This window comes from Cupressus sempervirens, chromosome 9 (assembly GCF_028749045.1).
Source record: "Cupressus sempervirens isolate cs-2001-9-10 chromosome 9, ASM2874904v1, whole genome shotgun sequence".
Taxonomy (NCBI): domain Eukaryota; kingdom Viridiplantae; phylum Streptophyta; class Pinopsida; order Cupressales; family Cupressaceae; genus Cupressus; species Cupressus sempervirens.
This window is the reverse complement of record NC_143126.1, coordinates 77,230,636-77,256,063: the sequence shown is the minus strand read 5'-3', so window position 1 is coordinate 77,256,063 and position 25,428 is coordinate 77,230,636. Positions and strand designations below refer to the sequence as shown.

Below are 25,428 nucleotides of genomic sequence, written 5' to 3'. Positions count from 1 at the left end.
ATGTACAGACAGAATAATGTAGTGGAAAATGCAAACAATAAAACCACGAACAAGCAAAAATGGAGAAGTAAACACCGAGATAATCGATTAATATTTGCTAGAAGATGGTGCTCCAATTTGCCAGATCCGAGCGAAGTATTACATGCAACAACGGAATAGGGTGAGGGTTGAATCCCACTGAAACTACACGAACCAAATAGGGAAAATCTTTCACTTCCAAAATGGCGAACAATCCAAAACTCCAACAGAAATTTGCAGTACATAGAAATAATCCAAAAAGCATACCTAATGACTACCTACAAGCCGTGCTTGAATACCCATTGGAAAAACTTTCCAAGGGTCTACAAAGATAGCCGACGGCGATACAAACTACAGAAACAAAACAAAAATGAGTCTGAGATATATTAAATCAATCAGCCCATTAACAATAGTTTGATTAATGATTTATTTTATAACGGGAACATTATAGTCCTCCCGTCCCAAATTTAGCTTGTCCTCAAGCAAATGCAATGCCCGATACTTGAAAATGTGCTCGCCCTCCCACGTCATGTCGTCTAATGGCAAGTGTTTCCAACACATCAAATATTCCTTCACCATGCAGTTTTGCAGGGTGTTCTCACATACTTCAATGATCTCAACTGGTTCCAATATGAATTTTCCTTCTTCATTGAGCGGCGGAAGGTTTGTGGCTACCATGACATTCTGCCCCACAACCTTCTTCAGGCATGAAACATGAAAGACATTATGAATATGGTTTCCCTTCGGAAGTTCCAACTCGTAAGAGACTTCACCAATGCGACGAGCTACGCAATAGCGGCCATAAAATTGCGGCTTCAATTTTTCTTTTCCCTTTTCCTTCAATGAGGATTGTCGATATGGTTGGAGCCTGAGATAAACCAAGTCTCGTACTTTGAAACTCCTCTCCATTTGGAGTCTTTCAACGTACATCTTTTGTTGATTCTATGCCCATTGTAACTTTTCCTTTAGGTATCGTAGGATGTTGTATCCCTCCTGAAGCCAGTCCCTCGCCCTTGGTGTGCTACTATCTCCCAGCATTGTGTCGATGAAGGAGAGGGGTTCGTACCTGTACAGAGTTTTGAATGTTGTCATTTTGATGGACATGTGATACGTGGTTTGGTAACAATATTCTCCTAGGTGTATCCACTTGACCCACACCCGTCGTTGTGCCGAAACATAGTTTCAAAGGTAACCTTTGAACCACTTGTTCACAATCTCCATTTGTCCGTCTGTCTAAGGGTGGTAACTAGTGCTTGGTGACAATTATGTTCCTACCAATCGACACAGTTTTGTCTAGAAGATACTGATGAATCGCCCATCCCAATTAGTGACAATGTTTCGGGGTAACCCGTGCAAATGAAAGACTTCTCTAAAAAATAGATCGGCAACTTGTGCGGCCTAAAAATCTGAGAAAATGGTAAAGAAATATGCATACTTTATCAATCTGTCAACCACCACGAAAATACAATCATTTCCGTTTGCCTTGGAAAGCCTCGTTATGAAATCCATCGAGATACTTTCCCACTTATGTTCTGGAATTAGCAAAGGCTGCAATAACCAGAGGAGTAGAATATGTTCGGATTTGTTCTGCTAGCAGATTGCACACTCTCTTACATACTGTAATATCTCTCCTTTAAGTCATTTCCATGAAAACCTCTCCCAAGGAATTCTGTAAGTTTTGAGGAAGCCTTAGTGTCTTGCCAAGGGTGAGTCGTATACCTCCTTCAAGATTTTCTGCTTCAATTTGGATTCTGACACTAAAAATATCCAACTCTTTGTTACAAGATTCAAGAATTGGCAAATTAACAGATTTTCAGATGATTGATTGATTAACAGAGGAAAAATTGTGTTCCTTATAAAGAATTACAAGGACGTTTCTTTCGTAGATTGAAGACGAAATTATAAACAAAATTGAAGACGGGATAGGAAACATTCCTATCTAAGACTAAAAGACGGACTACAGACAAGTAGTTGACCATTATAGAAAGTATTTAACTAAGGAGATAATATCTTAATACCCTCCCTTAATGGTCAACATATGGATATCAGAACATTCTGGGATAACTAAGACCCTCCTTGGATTTACAAAATGTTGAAACCAAGAAGCTTTGCCAGAAGAGTGCTATGACTCAAAACAAATTGCAATTACAAAACTTCGTTTTTGTGGAAAAAACGGTAAAACCCAGAATCTCACGCAAACTTGCGTATTATAGACAACATAAAATGATTTTTAAAGAGAAAATCAACAAACCCATCACACCTGTGAGTGAAATGTCAGGAGGCACCAAAATCTATGTACCAAGCAAAAGATTTCACATGATCTATAGGTATGCTAGCCATAAAGGCATAGTAGATAGATTCTTTCTGCTTTGAGTGTTGAGCAGCATTGGCTTGCTTGTTAATTGAGTCTGACTTCTAATGCTGTTGATACAGATGCTTATAATATTTGAATATCTCAAATGGCACAAACTTTGAGGTAAGAAAATGAAAGACCCATAAAAATCGAAGTACCCAGAAGAGAGCTCAAAACACCCAAAAATAATATGCTATCAGAATCCAAATCTACTGGCTCAAAAATCGAGGCACAAAAATCTGACGACAACCCATTTGAAATCTTGAAAAACCCACCAAGAATATGTATTCAAAATAGTTTTCCGATTGATTTTGAGGGATCAAAAACCTAGCCGATTGCTTCAGAAACCCTAGGCGGCCATTGGAGGTCGAATCTGCAAAAAAAATGGCAAATTTGTGCTAAATGAACACCCGAAACAAATAGATTTTGCTAGCAAAGAGAGTCATTAGTGTTGGATTTACAAAAAACGACCCTTCAGCAGTGATCATGGCAGACGAAATACCCATTTTTTCCAAGCATTTTTCAGCTCCAAGAAATCCATCGCCTTGCTTCAGACGTTTAACCAGTAGCAGGTGTTTGTTTGGAAGATTTTTTGGCTCCAAAAAAAAAGGCCTGATACCAATAGAGCTAAGAAAAACGACTAGTTCACCAGTAGTTATAAAACGCAATTTGCAAAAAATGGGAGACGTTTTTCTTAATACGCAATTTGCAGAAAACGGGAGATGTTTTTCGATACACGATTTGCAGACCCTTGATTTGAACAAATGATACAAAAAACAGAAACCCTAGATGGGTTTTTGTGAAAGATCATAAATTATTCCAAAAAATCTTAACAAATAATTTCAATAAAAATTATAAATTTTCGAAAAAATTTGAAGCATTGGCTCTGATACCATGTTACAAGATTCAAGAATTGGTAGGTTAACAGATTTCTGGAGGATTGATTGATTAAAAGAGGAACAAATGTGTTCTTTATAAAGGATTACAAGGACGTTGTTTCTTTTTAGAAACAACGTAGACTGAAGAAAAAATTAGAAACAAAACTAAAAACAGAATAGGAAACAGTCCTACCTGGACTGAAAGACGGACTACAGACAAGTAGTTGACCATTACAAAAAGTATTTAACTAAGGAGATAATATCTTAATACTCTTATAGTAAATGATGTCATCCAACACTTTGTACCGATCATCCTAGGTGTTGCCATCCATTAGCTCACAAGCAAAGGTGTTTTTGGAATATTCTACCAACAAATGTGCCCTCCAGTCAGCTGAAATCTGGTTTAGTGAGCAGATGGCGAGTTTCCTGGACAAGGCATCTGCAACCACATTGTCTTTCCTTTCACAAATTCAATGTCAAAATCAAAAGCCTAAACCTTGCTTACCCATTTTTGTTGTCTCTCGTTCAAATCTCGTTGCTCCAAAAAATATCTCAAACTATTGTGATCCATACGAACGACAAACTTGGCACCCACCAAATACTGTCGAAAATTGGTTAGTGCATGAACGATAGCCAACATCTCTTTGTCGTAGATAGAATATAAGTGTTTTGTTTGCGTAAGCTTCCTACTCTCATAAGCTATGGGATGTCTATCTTGCATCAGTACCGCACCAATGCCTTCTTCGGACACGTTGCACTCCAAAATGAACAGTCGAGTGAAATCAGGTAATGCAAATACAGGACAAGTGCTCATTACCTCTTTCAGCTTATCAAAAGTGAGTTGTGCCTTTTCATTCCACTGGAAAGACTCCTTCCTTGTTAGATCCGTTAAGGGTGTGCTGAGCTGAGAGAATCCTTTAACGAACCTCTGATAATAACTACACAATTCAAAAAACTCACAAATTTGTGAGTGATTTTGGGGGAGGCCAATCAAGGATAGCCTCAATCTTCTCCTAATGAACTTGAACCCCATATTTGTTGACAACATGCCCTAGGTACAATATTTCTGTCATACCGAATTCACACTTGGATTGCTTCGCGAACAAAGACTGCTCCTTCATGATCCTTAGGACTTCATCCAGCTCCCATGTCCTACTATAAATAAGATCATCAAAAAATACCAATAAGTACTTATGTAATTGTTTGTTGAAGATGTGATTCATGCATGATTGGAATGTAGAGGGTGCATTTGTCAATCCAAATGGTATGACCAAAAACTCATACCACCAGTAGTGATAACGAAAAGCCATCTTTTCCACATCTTCCTCCCTCATGCGGATCTAATGGTATCCGAACAGAGAGTTATTTTTGAAAAATAGACCACGCCATGCAATTCATCCAGCAACTCATCTATCTTTGGAATGGGATATCTATCTATTCTTTATCATTTTTTTGTTCAACGCACGGTAGTCCACACACATGCACATCGTCCTGTCCTTTTTAACCAATACCATTAATGACGCAAAAGGGCTAGAACTGGGACAAATCTATCCTTTCTCTAGCAGTTCCTAAATCGTATTTTCGTTCTCATCTTTGAAATTCTTGGGATCGCAGTACGGTGTGGTTATGACTGACTTGGCTCCTACTTCCAATTCGATAATATGTTCAAACTGTTTACCGTACTGGGTAAATGGATACTTATCACATGTAGTATAGCAAGAGATAACACAGAACAAATACTTTATTCATATACGCAACATGCACTCCAATGCTTATAATATGATTATGCTCATTATAATAATGACCCAAAGTCCCTTCCGAACGGTGTACATATACTTTCTCGAAAGGGTAACTCAACCGTCACGCGCCTGTTCGGATACTCTTCTACCCATCAACTACAATATAGAATTTACCAACAACATCATCCCCCCCAAAAAATAAAGTCGTCTCCTAACAACAAAACAACAAAACTCAAAATAACAACTGATTACATCAATTTTATTTTATTTTTGCTACTAAGAAAAGGAATGTATCCCTAGAGTAGTAGCCATTTGTGCCCTAAGCTCATTCAGCTCTACTCGTAGCTTGTACACCTGTGTTGTCTGTACTTTCAGATCTGACTCAGTCTCCATCTAAAGCTCCAAGGTTGATTGCATCATTTCAGCAATCTCTCCAAGCTCTCTCTCATTTTCCTCTGCTATCCGCTCCTTCTCTGCTGCTAATTGTTCCTTTTCCGTTACCACCTTTTGTAGCTGACTCTGTCTGGCCAACAAGGTTGCCCTCTCCGCAGCTAACCTGGTAGCTGACTCCTCCCGAGCCCTCTCTGTTGTTATCCGATCCACCTGGCTCCTCCGAAGGATGTAATATGCATCCTTGTGTATCTCCGCTATCTCCTGAGTCAAAGCCTCTAATTGGTCTTCCATACCCGACTCTCTCGCAGTGGCCCAATCCTGGCGCATCTGTGCAGTCTCTATACTCGGCCATCCGCACTCCTCAAAACTAAATGATAGATCTTTTTTCATCACATCATTGGCACATTCCTCCCATGCCTTTACCAAACTGGTCTCCAAAAACATGTTGCATCTGTAGCCTCTACTAACACAATATTGTCTCCTTAGTCAATTTGACATTGATAGCCATCCATGTCGCATTCTTTGCTTCTGCTTTCAATTCCTGAGTTCGCTAAGCCAAGTGTTGCTCTACTGCCTCCAACTAGATGGTCAACTCCTCCCGAGCTCTCTATGCATCCACCAAGATAGCCTTACGTCCAACACTTGCTCTGAGTGCCTCAAAGCGTAGCACCCCTCTCAAAAAGCTTGCTCCAGTGCTCTCTCCACCTCTAACAGACAAACACTCCATGCTTGCAGCAACTCTAAGTCTCATCAACTAGTCACACTTCCCACGACTGATAACTAAATTGACTAGGAGTCTAGGGGCAATGCTTCCAACAGGGTCGAGGGGCAACACCCCCACCACCAAAACCAAATTAGCACCCTCAAATCCACATAGAAGTCCATGGAACACACCATTTTTGTGATTTTCTTCTGATCTCACTCTCTTTCTACCAACTGCTTATGTTTTCATCATTACTTGTTTGTCTTTCCCTTTGGCACCATACATTGTTCATTATGAACTATTTTGATTTGTCGTCATTTTTTGTTCTTTTTTTTTTAGAACCTCCACGAGTATCTCCTACTCAATCGTATGGTATGCACTTATTGCTCCTTCTATTGTTTTCTAATCGTACGGTATACAACACTTCTTTGCTTCTGATACGTACGGTGATTTGAGCAATACTTTGAACAAGTACAATGGCAATCACTTCAAAATATTTGGTATCTCCTCCTTGAGTCGTACGATAGACCCTTCTTTCTACCCGTATGACTTGCTTGTCTCTCCCCTGAATCACCGTATGGTAGACCTTTCTCCTATGTTGTAGTGGTCATACGGTATATTATGCTTAATCTAAATTGCTATCCTATACGTCATACGGTGCTTTCTGTCCTCTATCTGCAATGCTTGATCCGTACTCCCTAGTCGTACGGTATTTATTTCATTCCTTTCAGGTCGTATGGTCTCTATCCTCTACCTAGAGGTGATCTCATCCGTATGGTGTTTTCCCTCTACTTAGCCCCCCATACGGTGATTTTCTCTGTTCATGTTTGCTCTGCCTTCTTTGTACGGACCATACAATGGTCCTATGTACTTCCCTTCCACGTCTTTCCCAAGCCGTACGGTCTCCATCCTCTGCCTGCAGATGATCTCCTCGTCCGTACGATAGCTTTTCCTCCACTTATGCGACATTGCTTCTCTTGTCTATATGGTCGTACAGTGCTTACTTCTTCCCAGTTTCGATGTTGTATCCGTACAGTACTCCTTTATATGTGTTACGTACGGTGTTTTTCTAATATTGCCACTATGCATTGCATTCTTAAGGTTGTACGGTGCTATATAATCTCTCCTTTACTTTTTCATTTTCTTTTTGACTTCTTATTTATACATATTTATTATAATCACTTATCTTACATATATACATTACTAAGTACTATTTTTATTCTCTCTGAGTTGTCCGCGGAGGCACGTTGTCTCTTTCATGATAGATTTTCAACTTCAACGCGTTCATTGCATTAGCTACTTCCTTCCCGTCCATAATTTGATTGCCCCATTATCGCCAACTTTGCGGATCTTGTATGGTCCTACCCACTTCACTTTGAACTTTCTTGATCTGATCTCGTTCCGCCCATTATACTCCAAAACTAACTGTCCTAGTTGAAATTTATTCAATTTAAAATGCTTGTCATGTCGTGCCTTACGCGTGTTCTGTGTAACCTTTGTGGCCTCTTGTGCCTACAGTCGTCGCTCAACAAGTTTATTTAAATTATATAATCTCTCCTTCAAACTTTCCATATCTCCCAATTTGTTCTTGATCGCGATCCTTAAACTTGGTACCATGAATTTCGTTGGCTGCCACTCCTTGCCATCAATAACTGTATTCTTGATTTTAGAACCTTCACTCCGTACTGCTAAAGTTTTTATTAAGCTCTTCCTCTTTGTTTCTTGTGTAGACCATACAATGTGTTTTCTTTGCCACCGGTACCTTTCTACTAAATTCATGGTGCGGTGTAACCTTTTCTTTCTGTGCAGTTCGTTTATCGTGTACCATATGGTGGAATCTTTCTTTTTTCTCGATTCATACGATATGTTCTTCCTCTTATACTGACCATACGATATGTTCTTTCCTTCAGCTTCAATCATAACCGCCCTTCCTTCTTTCACCTCACTGTATTCCTTCGGACATTCATTTTCCTCTCCTTTATAACCTTCATCGACCCCTAACATATTACAGCTTAGAAAGAGCTCATAGTCCTCCATCTGCCAATGGAGTAGGCCGTTCACTGAGTCCAAGTTGTCATCGTTAGACTCTCCTTCTAGTCTCAATACTCCCTCTTCATCAGGTTCCATTTTCTTCTTCCTTTCGTCGTCCCCTTACCTTCGCCCTCATAATTCGACGATGCTGCTTCCTCACCTATCATCTACGTGTATAAGTTGATTATGAATCTTCGGCCTCCACATTCCATGGATAGGGTATTTCATTTCCAATCATGTTTCACTTTTGCTTGCACCACCCAGCCCCATCTAAGGATAGTGTTATACCCTTTTCTTTTTAATGGAATGACCACAAAATGTAATAAAAATGGTTGCGTTCCGATGGTTACCGACTGCACCATCAGAGTTCCCAACAACTTGATTCCGTGTTGATCTGCAATGAGTAACTGAAATATAGGTGGCCACAATGTAGGTTGTCCCAACTTTCTCCATATATCCTCTGGTAACACGTTTACGCCTAACCCTCCGTCCACGATTGTATCTATAAGTACGGTTCCCAGGATACCCATCTCTACTACTGTCATATGTCTTCTTGTCGTGAATGCCAATAGCATTGGGTCTATTGCAGTTGTTCTACTACCATTCATTCTTGTTTCCTCTGTTGCTTTTGGAAGTGGTGTCATGTTCAATATCGCCGTCCATAACTGAGGCATTGTAAGGTCATTTAATTTTATAGGAACTTCTATTTGCATTACCTGCCTTATCATATTTTGTTCTGCCAGGTTTTTCTTTGAGGTATCGGCAGTGTCTTTTGCTTGCAACTTTCCTGTTTCCATCTGTTTTTCCAACTCCGCTCGTGCTTGCTGCAACCTCTTCTTTTCTTCCTCTGCATCAAAGTATTTTGTCTTCTTTGTTTGCTCATGTGTAATGGCTAGTGTTTCCTCATCGCATGTTTTGATGCTTAACAAATTCACCCCCTGCTTCGAGCATTTCGAATCTTCATGGTCTCTTGGACCACACCATTTGCATAACAGTTGTCGCATCTCCTTCGTGGTACAATCTCTGGCAAAGTGCCCCCAGAGGTTGCATGCACGGCATTGTATCATCAGTCGTCCACTCGAGTCATACCGTATCTGAATTCAACCTCCATTGTTATTATTGTTATTATTATTACCGCCCCTTCCACACCAGTTATCCTCCTGAGGTTGTACCATTGTTTGTGTTTGTTCCGGTGGACACTTCCTATGTCAGTAACACTTGCTGATGTCCCTTCGTCTTCATATTGAACGGGTATTCCTTTGTGGAATGTCCCGCAATCTAGCAGATATCACAAAATTGTTTTTTCGAGCAGGAGCCCTCTGTGTGGCCCTCCTCCTTATAGTTCGTACACCAAAATTCTCATTTCACCAAGTCAGTATTCTTCTTCAGATTTTTTAATTCTTTCATCATCCGTAGCATATCCTTCTGCAACGCTCAAACTTTCTTACTTGATTCTTCGTCACTGCTGCTACTTTTGGAAGATGAATCATCTGAGTCCGATGATTTGTGCTTCTTCTTGCTTGCTTTTTTCTCACTCTCCAAATCCATTGTTTGATTATACGCATCTATGTACAATGTTGGAGGTACAATCTTCATTTTCTTTTTTTAGTGCCGCCCGTAGCCCTTCAACAAACCATCATTTATTTAATCCGTCAGCCAGTGGACTCTCCATCTTCTCCACCAACTCTTTCAGCCTTCTTGCATATACGTAGATTGTTTCATTCTTTTCCTACTTTATACTATATATTTCTACTACAAATTCATTATCATCCCTTAGCAATCGAAACTTTGCTATGAACTCCTTCCTAATGTTTGCCCATGTAGTTAATTTCTGAGGATCGGCATCCATAAACAAATCAATTGCTACACCCCGCAGGGTCATTGGAAACTGTCGGATCCAATCATCCTCGTTTGTTACACCATTTGCCATCCATATTGTTTCACATGTCTTGCAATGTCTGGTCGGATCTGCCATCCCGTCCCCATTAAACTTCGGCAATTTCTCCTATGGTCCTGCCATTGTTACTTTCTTCTAATTCTGTGGTACCTGCTGTGTACCCGTGTTGTTCTGAGCACCCGCGTTGTTCTGTACAACCGTGTTGCTTCAGACAACCGTCCAACCTCCAACAACTGCATCACCTAGTGAGAAAAGATCTTCCTCAAGCGAAGTTGTTCGATTCTCTATCTGTATCCGTTCGTCGGGTGTATCATGAACAAAAAGTTCACTCCACACTCGTGCTCCTTTGGCACTTCGAGCCGTGCGAGTTACTTCCCTTCCATTCATATTCTGTACCCTCGATGTATACAAGTTAAGGAACTCCTCCCATGTCTCTTCCACCAAATTCAATCGTTGTTGAGTCTCTTCTAGCAATTCCTCAGCACTCCTTGGTCTACTAGGTGAATGCACTCTCTCCATCTATGCTCCACCCCCTCGGTGTCTGTCAGTAATCTGCTGAAGCTTTTGTCTGTGCTCCACCTATTATGCTAAAATTAAAACTTCTTGTGTTGTGTGTATCTCATCCTTATCTTTTATCTTATTCATATCCTTGTTAAGCAGATTTAGCATTAATCTTCATAACACTTCCTTCGTTCTAGGTTCGACTGGCAACTATGCCAAATGTTTACCGACAGGGTAAAAGGATACTTATCGCATGTAGTATAGCAAGATATAACACAGAACGGATACTTTACTCATATACGCAATATGCACTCCAATGCTTATAATAAGATTATGCTCATTACAATGATGACCCAAGCTCCCTTCCGAACAGTGTACATATATTTTCCCGAACGGGTGACTCAACCGTCACACACCCGTTCGGATACTATTCTACCCATCGGCTACAATATAGAATTTATCGACAACACAAACCCTCAATGCGGTGGTATGCCGAGAAGAATGTCCATAAAAACTTTATCATGGTCGCTCAAAATCTTCTGGAGATCATCATCCTGGAGAGGTGTTTGTTGCCCTTTTATAGGTTCTACCAAGACAAAATAATGTGCAGCACAAACAATGTCATCACATGGAAAAATTGCCTCCATTCGATGTGCAAAAACTTCGTTCGAACCCTCATTTGCCATTCTGTGGAGAACAACCTTCTTTCCCTCGACAACCAAAGTGAAATCCATCCGTTTGAAGCTTTGAGTGTATTCATCAAGTGTGTCCATCCACTGTATGCCCAAAATAACTTTCATGCCATTAAGGTCCACTATGAAGAAATCCTCGATCACCATGGGATTTGCCATTGTGATACTTAGTTGAGGAACAAGGTGTGTGCAAGGCAAAAGAGTCCCTCTAGCAACCTTGACGTGAAATCCTGCGTGTCTCCATAAGTAGATCTCTTCCCTTCACCAGAGATGAGTTTATGAAGTTTAGAGTGGCTCCGCTATCGAGCATCACCATAACCCTTTTTCCTTGAAGGGTTCCCTATAAACGAAATACAGTGCACCTTGGGCTACCGGCTAAACCGATAGTTCCTTTGCACCATACCAATGCTACAATTCTTTCCATACAGTTCAAATTAACCATGTTGGTGTTGTCATGATGTTGGTTGTCTTTGGGGGGTATATCTTCCTATTCGTCCTCATCATTGAACACGACCTCAATGTAGTGGATCTTCCCTTTTTCGAGGCATTTGTGGCCAAGTTCCCATGGTCCCTTGCAATTGAAATATAGTTTCTTTCTTTGGAGCTCCTGTATGGTAGCTTCGTCCAACGACAGCTTCTTGGGCAGAGGTTTCTTATCTCTGTCCCTTAGAAACACCAGCAGTTTGGAATGTGAGTAACTTCGCAAGGATGATGTCGATGACGATGTCATACTTTGTGCCTTCTTAATGGCATTGAACCCCTTTATCCAACCTTTCAGTGGTTATGTCAGTCCGTCCATGAAGAGCACTATCTGTCTTCTTTCAAAAATGTTCATGACCAAAGCAGAGAATTTCTGAAATTTCACAATGTACTGATCAATCAATCCAGTTTGTCTCAACTGTGCCAAATCTTTGAAATTGAGTTCCGGATCTTTATCATCAAATCACTCTATCAATCTCTCAATGAATTCCGCATAAGTATTTGTTTGGTCATGGCCCAATCTGATAGTGTTGTGATGTCACCATTCATGCGCTACTCCCTCCAAGTGTAATGTCGGAAATTTAATTGCTGCTTCTTCTGGCATGGGATTAAGCTGGAAGTATCGGCCTTCATTACCTATGCTTGCACAGATATGGAACCTGATCCGTCAAATGGAGACAAATTTACTTTAACTCAACTTCCTTCTAAGATCATCATTAAATATCCTTTGTTTCTGCCTCCTGAGTATCTCATTCTCAGATCTGCGTAATCTTTGTAGGATATATCTTCCTCCAAATTTGCATTCTTCCAATCTTCCCTCAACTATTCTTGCATTTCTTCAAAGGTCGGTCGTTTCCCTCTTTGTAGTGCCTCCATCTGTAGAGGAAAAGACGGCATAGAAGGTCGAGAGCATGTTGGATGAAGGTTTGCTTTACCCAACACCAAGTCTGCGCTGTGACCATTTTGTTCACCAAATATTTTATTGTCTGCCAACTTCTTGAGAGTTTCTTCCATGAGTCGTTGAGTATCATTGATCTGTGCCTAATTCTTCGCAAACTCCCCCAGTAGTGCCACGAGTTTGACAACTGTGGGTTTTGGTTCGGCAACCATTCTATCGACAAAATGCGTTCTTCTCTTCTAGCTATAAACTCTCATTCACTGTCCACGGGCTGGCAAGATGAAAGCTCTGATACCACTGTAATATTTCAGTCCCGTACTCAAATACGAACACGTGTGAAAAGGAGGGCGAACTGAAGGTCTTTTGGAATTGTAAGATGTCAAAGCAAGGTCGTATGGTGAGCAAAGGAATATGGTTGTACGGATCAGACAATTCTAGGGTCGTACTATGGGTAGGAAGGATGTTGTATGGGCCACAAGTAGGAGTCTGTACTGTGGAAGCAGACCGTACAGTGTCTTTTCCAGTCCGTATAGTGAGGAGATCAGGTTATACGGTATCTCTTGCTAGACCGTACAATGATAGTTTGGGGGTCGTACGGTATGAGTTGTGGTGTTTGTACAGTGCCTAGGATGCCCAGCAGGACGTACGATATGTGAGTCGTACAGTGATGTTTGGTGCCAATCTTGAGATCGTTCAATGGTGCAGATGTACAAACAGAATAATGTAGTGGAAAATGCAAACAATACAACCATGAATAGGTAAAAATGGAGAGGTAAACATAGAAATAATCAATTAATATTTGTCAAAAGATGGTGCTCTGATTTGCCAGATCTGAGCGAAGTATTACATGCAACAATGGAATAGGGTGAGGGTTGAATCCCACCGAAACCGCACGAGCCAAATAGGGAAGATCTTTCTCTTCTGAAATGGCAAACAATCCAAAACTCTAACAGGAATTTGCAGTACATAGAAATAATCCAAAAAACATACCTAATGACTACCTACAAGCCGTGCTTAAATACCCGTCAAGAAAAACTTTTCACTGGTGTATAAAAATAGCCAACAGCAACACAAACTACGGAAACAAAACAAAAATGGGTCCGAGATATATTAAATCAATCAGTCCATTAACAATAGTTTGATTAATGATTTATTTTATAACGGGAACATTACAATAATGAAGGTTTTATCAAATTTACATGGAATCTAGTCTTTCACAAATGAATCAAGCATGTGAATGTTCATTGTCACTATATACGACAACTGGTTAAAGACAGGACAATAGACTTACAGTATGTTTCTACCCCGAATCAAACTGCAGACATTCTCACCAAGCCTCTCAGTCCTGATAAGTTTGTTAAATTCAGAGGACAGTTTGGTGTTGTGAATAGATTAACCGTTAAAGGAGGGTATTAAGATAATAGATAAGCTTCTATTATTAGTGAATAGTTATTTATTTGTTATCTATTGTAAATATTAGAATGTTGCTAATAGTAGTTAGTTTGTAATTATGTGTTAACTTTGTTTAGCTTTCTTTTAGTTAACATATTTCCTAAGGAAACATCATTCAATTCTTTTGTATTTATTGACCTCTCAGTCTATATTAATAACAAGCAAGTATTTTACCAATTACTTCATAATAATAATTTCCTAGAGCTTCAAAATAAAATTCTTAAAACAGAGCATGAAAAGAAATATATAATAGCTTCATAAATCCTCCCAACATGTCACCAGATTGCAACTTTCATACGGTATTTTACTGTTGACCTTTGTCTACAAACATTGCTGATTAAATTTGGAAAACAGCTGAATGTTCCATGTGCCACTGTAACTAGTTCTCAGAACCTACATAAATCCTAAATCGTGTTTCGAAAACCTTAAAAAAAAAAAAAAACCCATTCAAAAATGAATAACAACCAACAGAAAAGCCAGGTTCAGCAAGGCCGACCTGGCACTATCACCTAATTTGCGGACATGTGACCATATGGAGATCTATCCGCCTAAACCCTAAACCCTATCCAACGAGTAGTCCCAAGGCGATGACAAAGCGCAGGTTCAAATCTCACCGTTGCAATAGAGTGTCACAAAGCTTCAACCGCGCATAAGTTGACAGATAGCCTTCATTGATAACTCTTGACAAAATTGTTGCGAGATTGTTATGTAACTATCAAGTTAACTCCAATAAGAATGCGTTGCATAATTTAGAAAATCTTAAGAATGTGACTTAAACAAATGCCGCACCTGTGCTAAATGCTGCTAGTAACCTTTACGTAACCTTTACATAATATTTGTAAACCGTAAAATCCATGGGCTTTTATTTACTGAGAACAACAAAACAAGAAAAAAGCGAGCTGTGCTTACAATAATGCGGCCCTCGATTCTCAAATCCTTCTGCTCGAATAGCCAAATTTGAATGCGTGCTTTGCTTTGAAGGAACCGAAATATCAAGTTCTGTGCAGTTAAAGCAACACCAGTACAGTCAAGTATAAGAAAAGCGACTAATTGCAACTACTAACAGAAGCCTAAAAGACTAAAATAATCGAGAAGAAGAACTGAGATTACGATGGGTTGGGTCATAATCCTCTGCACTCTGGTGGTTGCCATGGCTGCTTTGCTTTCTTGTTCACCTGTTCTTCTCCTTGTTTCAGGTAATCTTAGCCCGCCTCTGCACAAACTCGAAAAATCCAATAGCAAACTTTAATTGCGCTTAATGCGTACCTATTTGAACCGTGGCAAGCTTATTTTAACCATCAACGGCTGACACCATTCGAATAGGATACAAGACGATTGAAAGTATTCTAAACCGTCGATTTCCAATTTTATTTCTTTGGTTACAGATGTCAACCGGGTCCTCCCTCTCTTCATCGGGCATTTTTCTGTTTCCACTCACCACGGTGGACAGTTCTGTCAATAGTTGGAAATGGACACTACAACTACAAATCGCATGTTAGTATGCAGTGAGTATCTCTCAGAGGTATGTAAGGTATACTATGAAATATTTTGGTTTTTATTTGCTTATATTTGTACAATCTTTCATATTAGACCTATGTTCAATAGTAGAAGGGGTTCTAGATATTATCTCTCTAGACCTCTTCTATCTCTTTATTTATTGTTCTCTCATTCCATATTTAGACACATCTCTCTTTCTAATCATCCATCTCTCCATTACCCCTTCTTATACTATTAAATCTCTACATCTCTATCTCTCCCTCACCCATTTCCACCCTCCTTTCTTTTTATATATTATTTTTTATCTCTATCCATCTCTCATTCTTTCCTTGTGTCTCCTCTTTATATATTTATCTCTAGTATCATTATCCACCATTTTTTATTTTCTCCCTCTACTCCACCTCTGTGTCCATCTTCCTCTCTTTCCCTATATATCTACCTCTTTCTATTGTTATGTCTTCATCTACATTTCTCCCTATTTTTTTCAAGTATAACATGACCTTGTTGGAAAACAATTCAAATAAGAAATCATAAAATTGTGTCCATATTATTGTTTATAAATTATTTATAGTTATGTGAATCAAATAATAATAAATCTTTCATTTATTTACTTTTATTTTAAATGTTAAGTATTTCATGTGTTATTTAAAATATCATTTGATAAAATAATATAATCTTCCACATTTCCTAATTTTAGGTGCTACTTAAAATATATTTGAATATCTCATTATACAAAATGAATACATATTAATGTAATATAATCATTTAATTATTTTAATTAAGGGATATATTTCTAGTTATTTGTCAACTTGAACTATTAAATTTAGCTTTTATTATATTAAGACCCCTTTGATCCCTTGACAATTGTGTCCCTTCATTAACCTAAGAGCACCTAACTAGTTTAAGACAAAATCTTAAGCACTATTCAGTTGTCTTTCTCTATCACCCCCTTTTATACATTTAAATCTCAACATCTCCACATAAATTCCACCATAGATGAATGAATGTAAATTGAAAATATTTACCATATAGATGTTTAGAACAATCACCTATTTTATCTACAAGGAAAGGATTTCAACTAAAAACTTGTTGGAAAATTAATTAAGGGTTTCTTATAAATAGTAATTCCCTTTGTTTCAATTTGGAATAATATAGGAGGATTATGGACTTGAAGAAAAATAATAATATGTAGAAGGTGGTATAAATCACATGTGAGACCAAACAAAAGATCATGGGAGAACCCTCCAATTATTACAAATTATTTTATTATCTCGTATTTATTTTAGAATTCTAATATATTTATATAAAATATGTATAATTATACTATAGATATATATTTCATACTATCTAATGTTGTGCGTGCCTTTCAAACGCAATTCATTAAAGAAAGAAAGAGATTCTTGTATATAGATTTATTGTATATAAGTACATGAATACTTAAATTAACTTCATAATATATAAAAAGATATGATAATTTTCATTTAGAGCTCCCTCAAGATTTACAAATCAAGTTTGAATAACATCAATATTTATGAATCTTGTTTAAATAGTGAAAAAACTATAAGTCCACTTTAGGATTGCATGTAGTTTTCTAGATTTTAAAACACTTCTCAACAACTTACAACCACATCTTGTATTTAATTGGATTATGAAGGAAGTGTATGCAAGATTGGTTGAGTTAAAGTGTGTTTCACATGTCTCTTCCATTTACAAATTTTCTCTTAACCCTTAAATATTTGTAACAAAAAAAATTCAAGTGGTAGTGTTGGAGCATGTCTCGAGTAATTCTAATTTGGGAAGCCCCTAGAGTAGTTATGTTAGGTGTATGAGTGTAGTGAGAAGTGGCTTATCTTTTGTTATGGTCAAACAATATATATCATTTTACTAAAGTGCATGGATGAAGAGTTGAAAGCATTTATTATGTGTTTCCAACTAATTTTTGTGATTACAGTTATTGATGTTACTTAGATAACAACCAAATAGAGTGAAGCAAAGCCTAACTGGCATTTCTTGAAAAATGTGATTGTATTGAAATCTATTGGAATCGTGTTCTCCATGAAAAGAGACAAAAAATCAGCAAAAAATATCTAATGGCTTCATTGTTTTTTATATTAAAAAGTAGCAAGAGGGTGTTGACTCGTGGTACAATCAATGACACTAGATATAGTTAACAATACGTTAACAATACCTAGAGCCCAACATCAAGAAAATCCAGCATCTAATGCCTACCTCTGTCAAAAAAAAAGGTTTGAATGCAACTCAACTACTGACCATGGCAGCATTATCAAAGAGCACCATGGGACTAGCCCCCGTGAAGGTAGTTGTCTTTAACCAAAAATAATAGCAAAGGACTCGGGCGAGCCCTTTAAAACTACCAGCAAAAACTCAGACATGGGAAGAAAAGAAACAAAAGGGGCGAGACATAATCAATCCCAGAAGATGCAGTATCCAAACTCAAACTTCAAAAAGTATGTCTCTCTTTCTCCATCAAACCCAAAGGTCAAAAAACATCTAGGATGCTTGCAACTAAAACCCAAAACATCCATCCTTCTAGAGGGGTCCTTGTAAGCAAGAAACTTCCTCCTACTCAGAATACATAACAGAAGGCTTCACACCAACATTATACTAGCCTACCTAAAAGAGAAAGGGCTAGGCCTGAAGATCAGTGGTTGAAACAACATCATCAATAGTTTACACAAACCCACAAAGATTAAGGAACTCCTCCCCAACACAAAAACCACCTCAATAGGGGTAGCAGAGAGAAGGGCCAAAGATAAATAGCTTCTAGTCAAGATCCCCTTAGACACCAAGAGAGCCAAAGGCAGAGAAGGCTACCAACACCCACAACACACCTCAAAAGACTAGCATTAAGCCTCCTTAAAAAGTTGAGCCTCCTCCTCAATAGGAACTTCCACCTCCATAGGAAGTCGCCTGGATGAAACAATGGGGAACAATGCCATCAATTGCCATTGGTCCAACAAAGGTGATCTCTTCTCAGCAGAGATCATAGCCACCTTGTTGACATGAAAAAATTTGCTCAAATCAACATCCCTAATAACCAAAAGGGGACAAGAGGAACCCCATATCCACTCAATAGGAAGAACACCATTCAAACCATAGTTAGAGCATGTCGAAGCACCCTTCCGAAAAATCAAATATCTCATCCCTCCCTTTCACCAGTAAAATAACAATGGCATAAGGATGGAAATAGAGAAATTTGACAAATAAATGACTACATGACTAAAGCATTTAGTCACAAGACTAAAATTTTTAGTATCGTGACTGAAAATGATCAAATTCTACTATTTTTTGTAATTTTAAAGTATAAATGACCAAAATAAATGACTAATTTGGTCATCAAAAAAATTACAAGTAAGTAATTGATTTAAAAAAAACTAAAATTACTAAATAAATGACTAAATAAATGAAATTTTTGCCTATATTCTTTTCAACTACTATTGCAATGAGTTTTGTTAACTTGTTATTAAAATAAAATATATCAACCAATTATAACTAAGTTTTGTTTATATATGTTTTAAATTTAAATTTCTTTGTAAAGTATATATGCACATTTTTAAAGTTAATTATCAAAAATAATTATCTTCTTATTCATTGGCTAAAAAACTTATGGTTTTAAAAAATAATGAAGTGAGTTTTATAAATTATTTTGTTTGGATAAGATGACATAAACGTATATTTATTGAAGTTCCTATTTTTCATTCAAAATAGATGAGACAGATATTAATTGCAAAAATAATGTGATTATTATATTATAATTACATCATACAAACTTTATACTAGATAATTATTTTATAAATGTTATGTTATAAATAACTACTCTAGTTCAAATGATATTTTATGTAGATTAGATAATACATAGAACCTAAATATTATTAAATTGTCTTTTCTAAAATTGTATGTTATCATCCTTAATTAAATTATATATTATTTTAATATTATAACTATAATAGATAAATAATGGCTACTAGAGTGACACTTGCTTCTTTTACATTTGATCACAATTCAAAGGTTGTGATATTGCAATTGACCCATATTTGTTGGTTCACAAGAACCAGTCTCTCATGAGAATGAAAACACTTAATGTGTTGCATTTAGGTGATTCTCATAGTGAAGCATTAAGACTTCTGAAGTTGACACCCATGTCACCCATCCCAAAACTTCTCTGATTAGAGTGGACTTTACTATTAACATTAAACATAATTTATATTTTTTACTTAATTTTATTTTATGAGCTTTATTTATTTATTCATTCAAAAATTCTATTATTTAGAAATTAAGTTAAAAATTTTAAATATATAATTAATTATGTTTTAACTTTTTATTTAGATATAATTTATAATTAATTAATTTTTTAAATAAAATTATTATTTATTAATTTTAGATGTTTATTTATTTTATTTTATATATTTAATTTATTATATTTTAATTTAAAATTGAGATTTGATTTATTTTTTCAAAATATTTACATGTTTTAACATGAATTTTATTTGTAATAAAAAAAATTAAAAAGATAATGATGTTTTCTACACATTAATAAGACCCCTAACTTTTAGTAGAAGTCCTTATTATTATTAAGACATCATGTTTTCTATGATATTTTAACATTACACTACCAATTATAAATATGTGTGAATTATTATGCAAGAACATTTGTATTTCAAAATATAAAACTTAATTCGAAGTCACTAGTCATATGGAGAGGAGAGGGTGTTCAATCGGGTAGGATCTTTTGGAATCCAAGCAAAGTTAGGATTTTACCATTTTGCTCTAATGCAACAGACTCGCCGGCCTCTAATGCAATGATCGGCATCTACCCATCACATTATCTCTTCCCCTGCGCTCCACACCTTTCACCTTTCCCCCAAATACCAAAAAAAAATGGAGGCAAAGATTCTTTTCTCTTTCTAGATTCTCATCTACTACTTCACCATTACCCTATAATTATTTCGATGTCATTTTAGAATATCAATAACCATTAACCGTGTATTGAAATCACACAACCTCCTCCACACTATTTTTTTCACCAAATAGCCATCGAATTAGAAGGCCTCTATCAAATAGCTCGTCAGATTCGCATGGCGATACTTAAGGGCTATGATTGGATTCTCCCTGAGCTCAATTCGCCATAGCTTTTCAATATCATCAATTGAAATAAGATAAGAACACAGATTAATTACCATCTCCACATAAGATGGCGGATCATCTTCTAGATAAATTTGAGTATAATTCAAAAGCTTCTCTAAAGCTTCCCTGGTAGAACTCGAAATGGGGCCATTAACAGGGTTTTCATCAAAAACTTAAACCTTAAAGTTTAGGAAAGGAAAATCTAATTGTAGAACCTTGTGAAATTGCAGGTCCTGGTGAGATAGCAAAAAATGGAAAAATAACTTTTATGGAAGAGGCGTATTTTAGAACAGACAAAATGACGGTCGTGTATACTCACAAATAGTCCTCGTCTAAAGTCATGGCTATGTACTCATACCCTGCTGCATAGGAGGAGTCATTCCAAATAGGATACCCATTCTGAATTTGGTTCTTTTTATGAGGTATGGATATTCTATGAAGAACACAGACACGTTACTATAGTATAATGTATATCAAAGGAAGATTAGCTACATCGGTCATTGCATAAAAGACCATTGAATTTTTTTGAGGAAATAATCACATACTTATTGAACCAATTTAATTGATTATTGCATCATTGTATATGGGCTATTTTCATTGTTAAATTGATTGCTATCCATTTATGTATGCAAATGGTAATGGCTTTAAAACAAGCACAATGAGATTGGGAGTAGATGCAATTGCTTTTACTTGGACAACTCGTGGCAGGTGATTTTTATTCTCTTTTGAAGAAAAGAACAATCCAAGTCACATCACAGGTTTTCTTCAGATTTTTCTTAATAATATTACATTTTCTTTTTATTTTTCTTCTCTCCAATCATGAATGTCCTTTGAAATTATATATCATGACAATATCATTCTTGTTAAGGTTGTGTACAACACCAATCCCTGCCTTTGGCAGTCTACTATTGAGGACACAGCTAGGTGAGGTTAGCATATTCATTATACTCAAGCTAACAACAAATCTTGTCAACGCTGGCACAACTTGTGAACATAATGTGTATTATTTTTGCCACATTGAGTATAGTATGAGTACATAAACATAGCACCAGAAAAGTTAAACATCATGATCAAACTAAAGCACTTACATTATAGAATGAGTGCGTAAGATAGCAATAGCATGAGTACGTAAACATAGCAGCAACATGAGCAACATGAGTACATAAACATAGCAACATCAAAGTTAAATGCTATGATCAAACTAAAGTAGTTACATTATAACATGAGGACTTAATATAGCAATAACAAAATTGAACATCCATAGACATTGACTTTGAAATATTCCTAACATCATTGTCAAACTAAAGAATTTATATTATAGCATGAGGACTTAATATAGCAACAAAAAAATTTAACATCCATAGACATATACTTTGAAATATGTGCAGACATGGACTTTGAAATATGTGCAATATTGTTGGAAATGTTGTCCATGACTGTTGATGTTCATTATGTAAGAGAAAAAATTAGTTAGATATATACAGTAACTTGTTTTCAATGTCTTTATTATAGCAACATATAAAGCTAAGACCATTGAAGAGTATATGCTGATCTTGGCATTTGTTAGTTTGAAGTCAGTTGCAGATCTCCTCAAAATTGTTTCTCTTTTCATAGTCTCTACAATTATAGATGAAATATAGAACAAATGAGTATATTAGAGAGTGAAGATTGAAGTGTACAGTGGATAGATTGTTTGGTATAGAAAAGAAAAGGCTCTTGAGCTTACACTTTCTGGAGCCTTTTCAACTGAAATTATATTGCCATCTAATGCAAGTGAAAATGTATGATGTATCTTGAAATGTTGCACGAGGTAGATGATAATTGGCATGTTCAATTTGTAATCTCAAATGGCATCCTTGTTAATTCTGGTATATGTTATTCTAGTAGCTTGCTAGTAGCTTGCCATGAATAGTACAATTGACGGTTTCATCTACACTATCTATTACACATTGCAAGAAAGGTTCATGTGCAAATGTGGTTACTATTGTACATTGAAAGCATTGGAAAGAGTTGGCAGCAGATGGTTGAGAGGTTGTTGTTGGTTGGTAGTTGATAGTGCAATGCAGTGTGGTTTATAGTATAGGCCATAAGTGAACAAATGACAAAATTATAAAAGTGATAGGTCACTTATACCCAAGTACTGAATAAAAATTTGAATGAGTTTTAGAATCTTTTCTTGTAATCATTCTTTGATGAAGCATCAAATTTGTAGATTAGTTACAAACACTTAGACAACAAAGTGTAAGAGAATAAAATTTTGAATGAGTTTTAGAATATGAAAAGTTACAATTAAGGGAAAATGAAAAAAACATGAAAGCTATAGATCACTTGCAGAAGGTAACACAACAAAGTGCAAGAGAATAAAATTTTGACTGAGTTTTTGAAAATGAAAAGCTAAAATGAAGGAAATATTTAAGTTTAATATCTATCTCAAGCTGTTGAAGATGTCTCTGTAAAAGCAAAGATTCCCAAATGGGGAAACTCAAGAACTAGAAGGACATTTTCATTTTTGGTCAAATCAAAGATGAAATGTAGTAGGGAATAGTTAGTGGAAAAGGTTTTGAAATGGATTTTTATACACATTCCCTGCAGGGAACAACGAGTTTCTATACTTTCTGCAAATGGAAAGGTTCTTCCATACATAAAAAAGTGCTTAAAAGAGTAGAAGTTTGAATGTATTATGGAGAATTATGCTTAAATTGGAGGAGGTGAAAAAATACATGCTAAATGAAGCTCATAATGGACAAGAGTGTCATTGTGATGGAATGGATTCTAATGGTTTTGAAATTCTAGATCACAATGACATGAAAGCCATGCTGATATGAAATCCCCGCTTCCTTGTAAAGCACTAGGTTTCAGACAACATGGTAATCAATCGATATCAACTCTCTGCAATCTGACATTGACGGTAGTGAAACCCGCAATGAACATTTGCCCAGCGACATCATCTAAATTGAGGAGTACTCCACAAAAGCTGGTACAAACAATCAACAATATACAATGGGAAAGAAATATAACATTCAAGTACCAATTAATTTATGCAATCCTCCCTAGGAGATAGTAAATGTGTCTTATTTATTCAGACTTAGAACTGGTTAAGAACGGTAGGCAACAATATTGTATTTTATACCATTATTTATAGTTGATTCTATGTTTAATTTTACTTGGATATTATTTGGAAGGATCTAATGATTTAGAAATTAGGCTCTTCTTTGTTTCTGGTACTAATTATAGTTTTTAAAGCACTTACTCTTCACTTTAGGGAAATGCTCAAGATTTTCTTTTAGAGTTCAAGCAACCAAGTGGGTTCCACTTCTGACTTTGATCATCCAAGGGCATCTGACATGTAATTTTAGAGTTCATGCATCCAAGGGCTTTGGCTCTTTTCCTTTGGACTAAGAGCATCAAAAGGCCTTCACTTTGGGTGCATGTGTGTTTAGCACCTTTACCTTTTACAATCAAGCACCCAAATTTGGGCATTCACTCTCTTTAGTCTCAATTTTTTGAGCAACCAATACTTTCATCTTAAAAGTAACCAATTTTTTGAGCAACTAGTTGAACAATATTGGTAACTAGAAGTGTTAAAACAAGGCTTTTCTGAATATACAAACACACGAGCCAATGAAAGATGAGAAATACTTATTAGTTAAATTGCTTAATGTCTACTATCTAATGCATCTAATACACTCTTTTTGTTATTGAATGTGTTTTAGAATTTTTAGAAAAGTTTATCATGATAGTAAAAATTCTACTCTCATTGAGGTCAAAGATTGAAACAATGATTGACTCTTAAGGGATTCTTTAAAACTTTCCTACTGCTGGACAAGCTGTGTTCATCAAGTGTTTACATCTGAAAAGTACACTGACCATAATCCATGCCAAATGCCTCATGCATATGGCATTAATCTATTGCAGAGTATTCTTGTTGGAAGACCTTTTTCATATTAAAATTTTGAAAAACTGTAAAGGATGTATAGTAGTGTGAATTGGGTATAAGGTTGAAATCCGAATTTTGTTTTTTATTGGCTTATATATTTACTAGGACATGGGTTAAGATGTGCATCTAAATGAACCTCTTATTTCCTGACCCCTAATCTCATAGCTGATTAATCATAGGGAATCTTGGAAAAAGGCAAAAAGAATCAAAGTGTTTTGGGAAGAGAAAGTGACATTGATGTGGTAATATGGTTTTATGGATTCCCCTTCCCCCCTTTTCATTTTTCTATTGTAGTTGAAGTCAGCACACTCGTTATTTATATCAGCACATCCAAGTGAGATAACATGCATAGAATGATAAAAAACCTCAAGTATTACATTCGCTTGCACATATATCTAATTGTATTGTATGATATTACTATACATACTAAAGACATTAGAATTGGATACCAGAGTAATCATAATATGAAAAAGGTAGCATCACCCCATATTTTTTACTAGTTCTTATCTACAGTAGGTTAATAATGTTGAGTAAAATGAGCATATTAAAGATTTAAACAACACCAAACATCAATTAGAAAAATTTTTAAAAATCAAGAAAATATACACAATATAATGAACTGCATGGTTCATCTTTAATGGAAAAACCATTAAAGCTTCATTATGTGGTTTGATGGATATACTGGCTATGACTAGACACTAACTGATTTGATCAATATGCTGATTTTTTATTTTGTGGATTTTTCTTTTATTGTGCCTTACAATACATTTGTTAGGCTATTTTGGACTTAACACTTTATTAGACATGAGTAATG

At 36.4% G+C, this 25,428-nt stretch overlaps 1 protein-coding gene and 1 pseudogene across 3 annotated transcripts in view; both read right to left on the bottom strand.

Moving 5' to 3' along the window:
• The window catches only part of LOC149537697 (uncharacterized), an 85,489-nt gene extending 70,123 nt beyond the window's left edge, over positions 1–15,366 (bottom strand). The window contains exons 1-2 of one of the 3 annotated variants that reach the window (XM_089799057.1): positions 15,146–15,366; positions 14,945–15,034 (exon numbers count right to left, since the gene is read on the bottom strand). In XM_089799057.1, coding sequence (XP_089655183.1) covers positions 14,945–15,034; positions 15,146–15,187 — 132 coding nt within the window. In that variant the 5' untranslated portion in view covers positions 15,188–15,366. The remainder of the gene's footprint in view (positions 1–14,944; positions 15,035–15,145) is intronic. The other 2 variants (XM_089799058.1, XM_089799059.1) reach the window with 2 other exon arrangements.
• Positions 15,367–20,403: 5,037 nt separating this feature from the next.
• On the bottom strand, positions 20,404–23,622 carry LOC149537696 (putative galacturonosyltransferase-like 4 pseudogene; annotated as a pseudogene).
• Between the last annotated feature and the right edge of the window lie 1,806 nt (positions 23,623–25,428).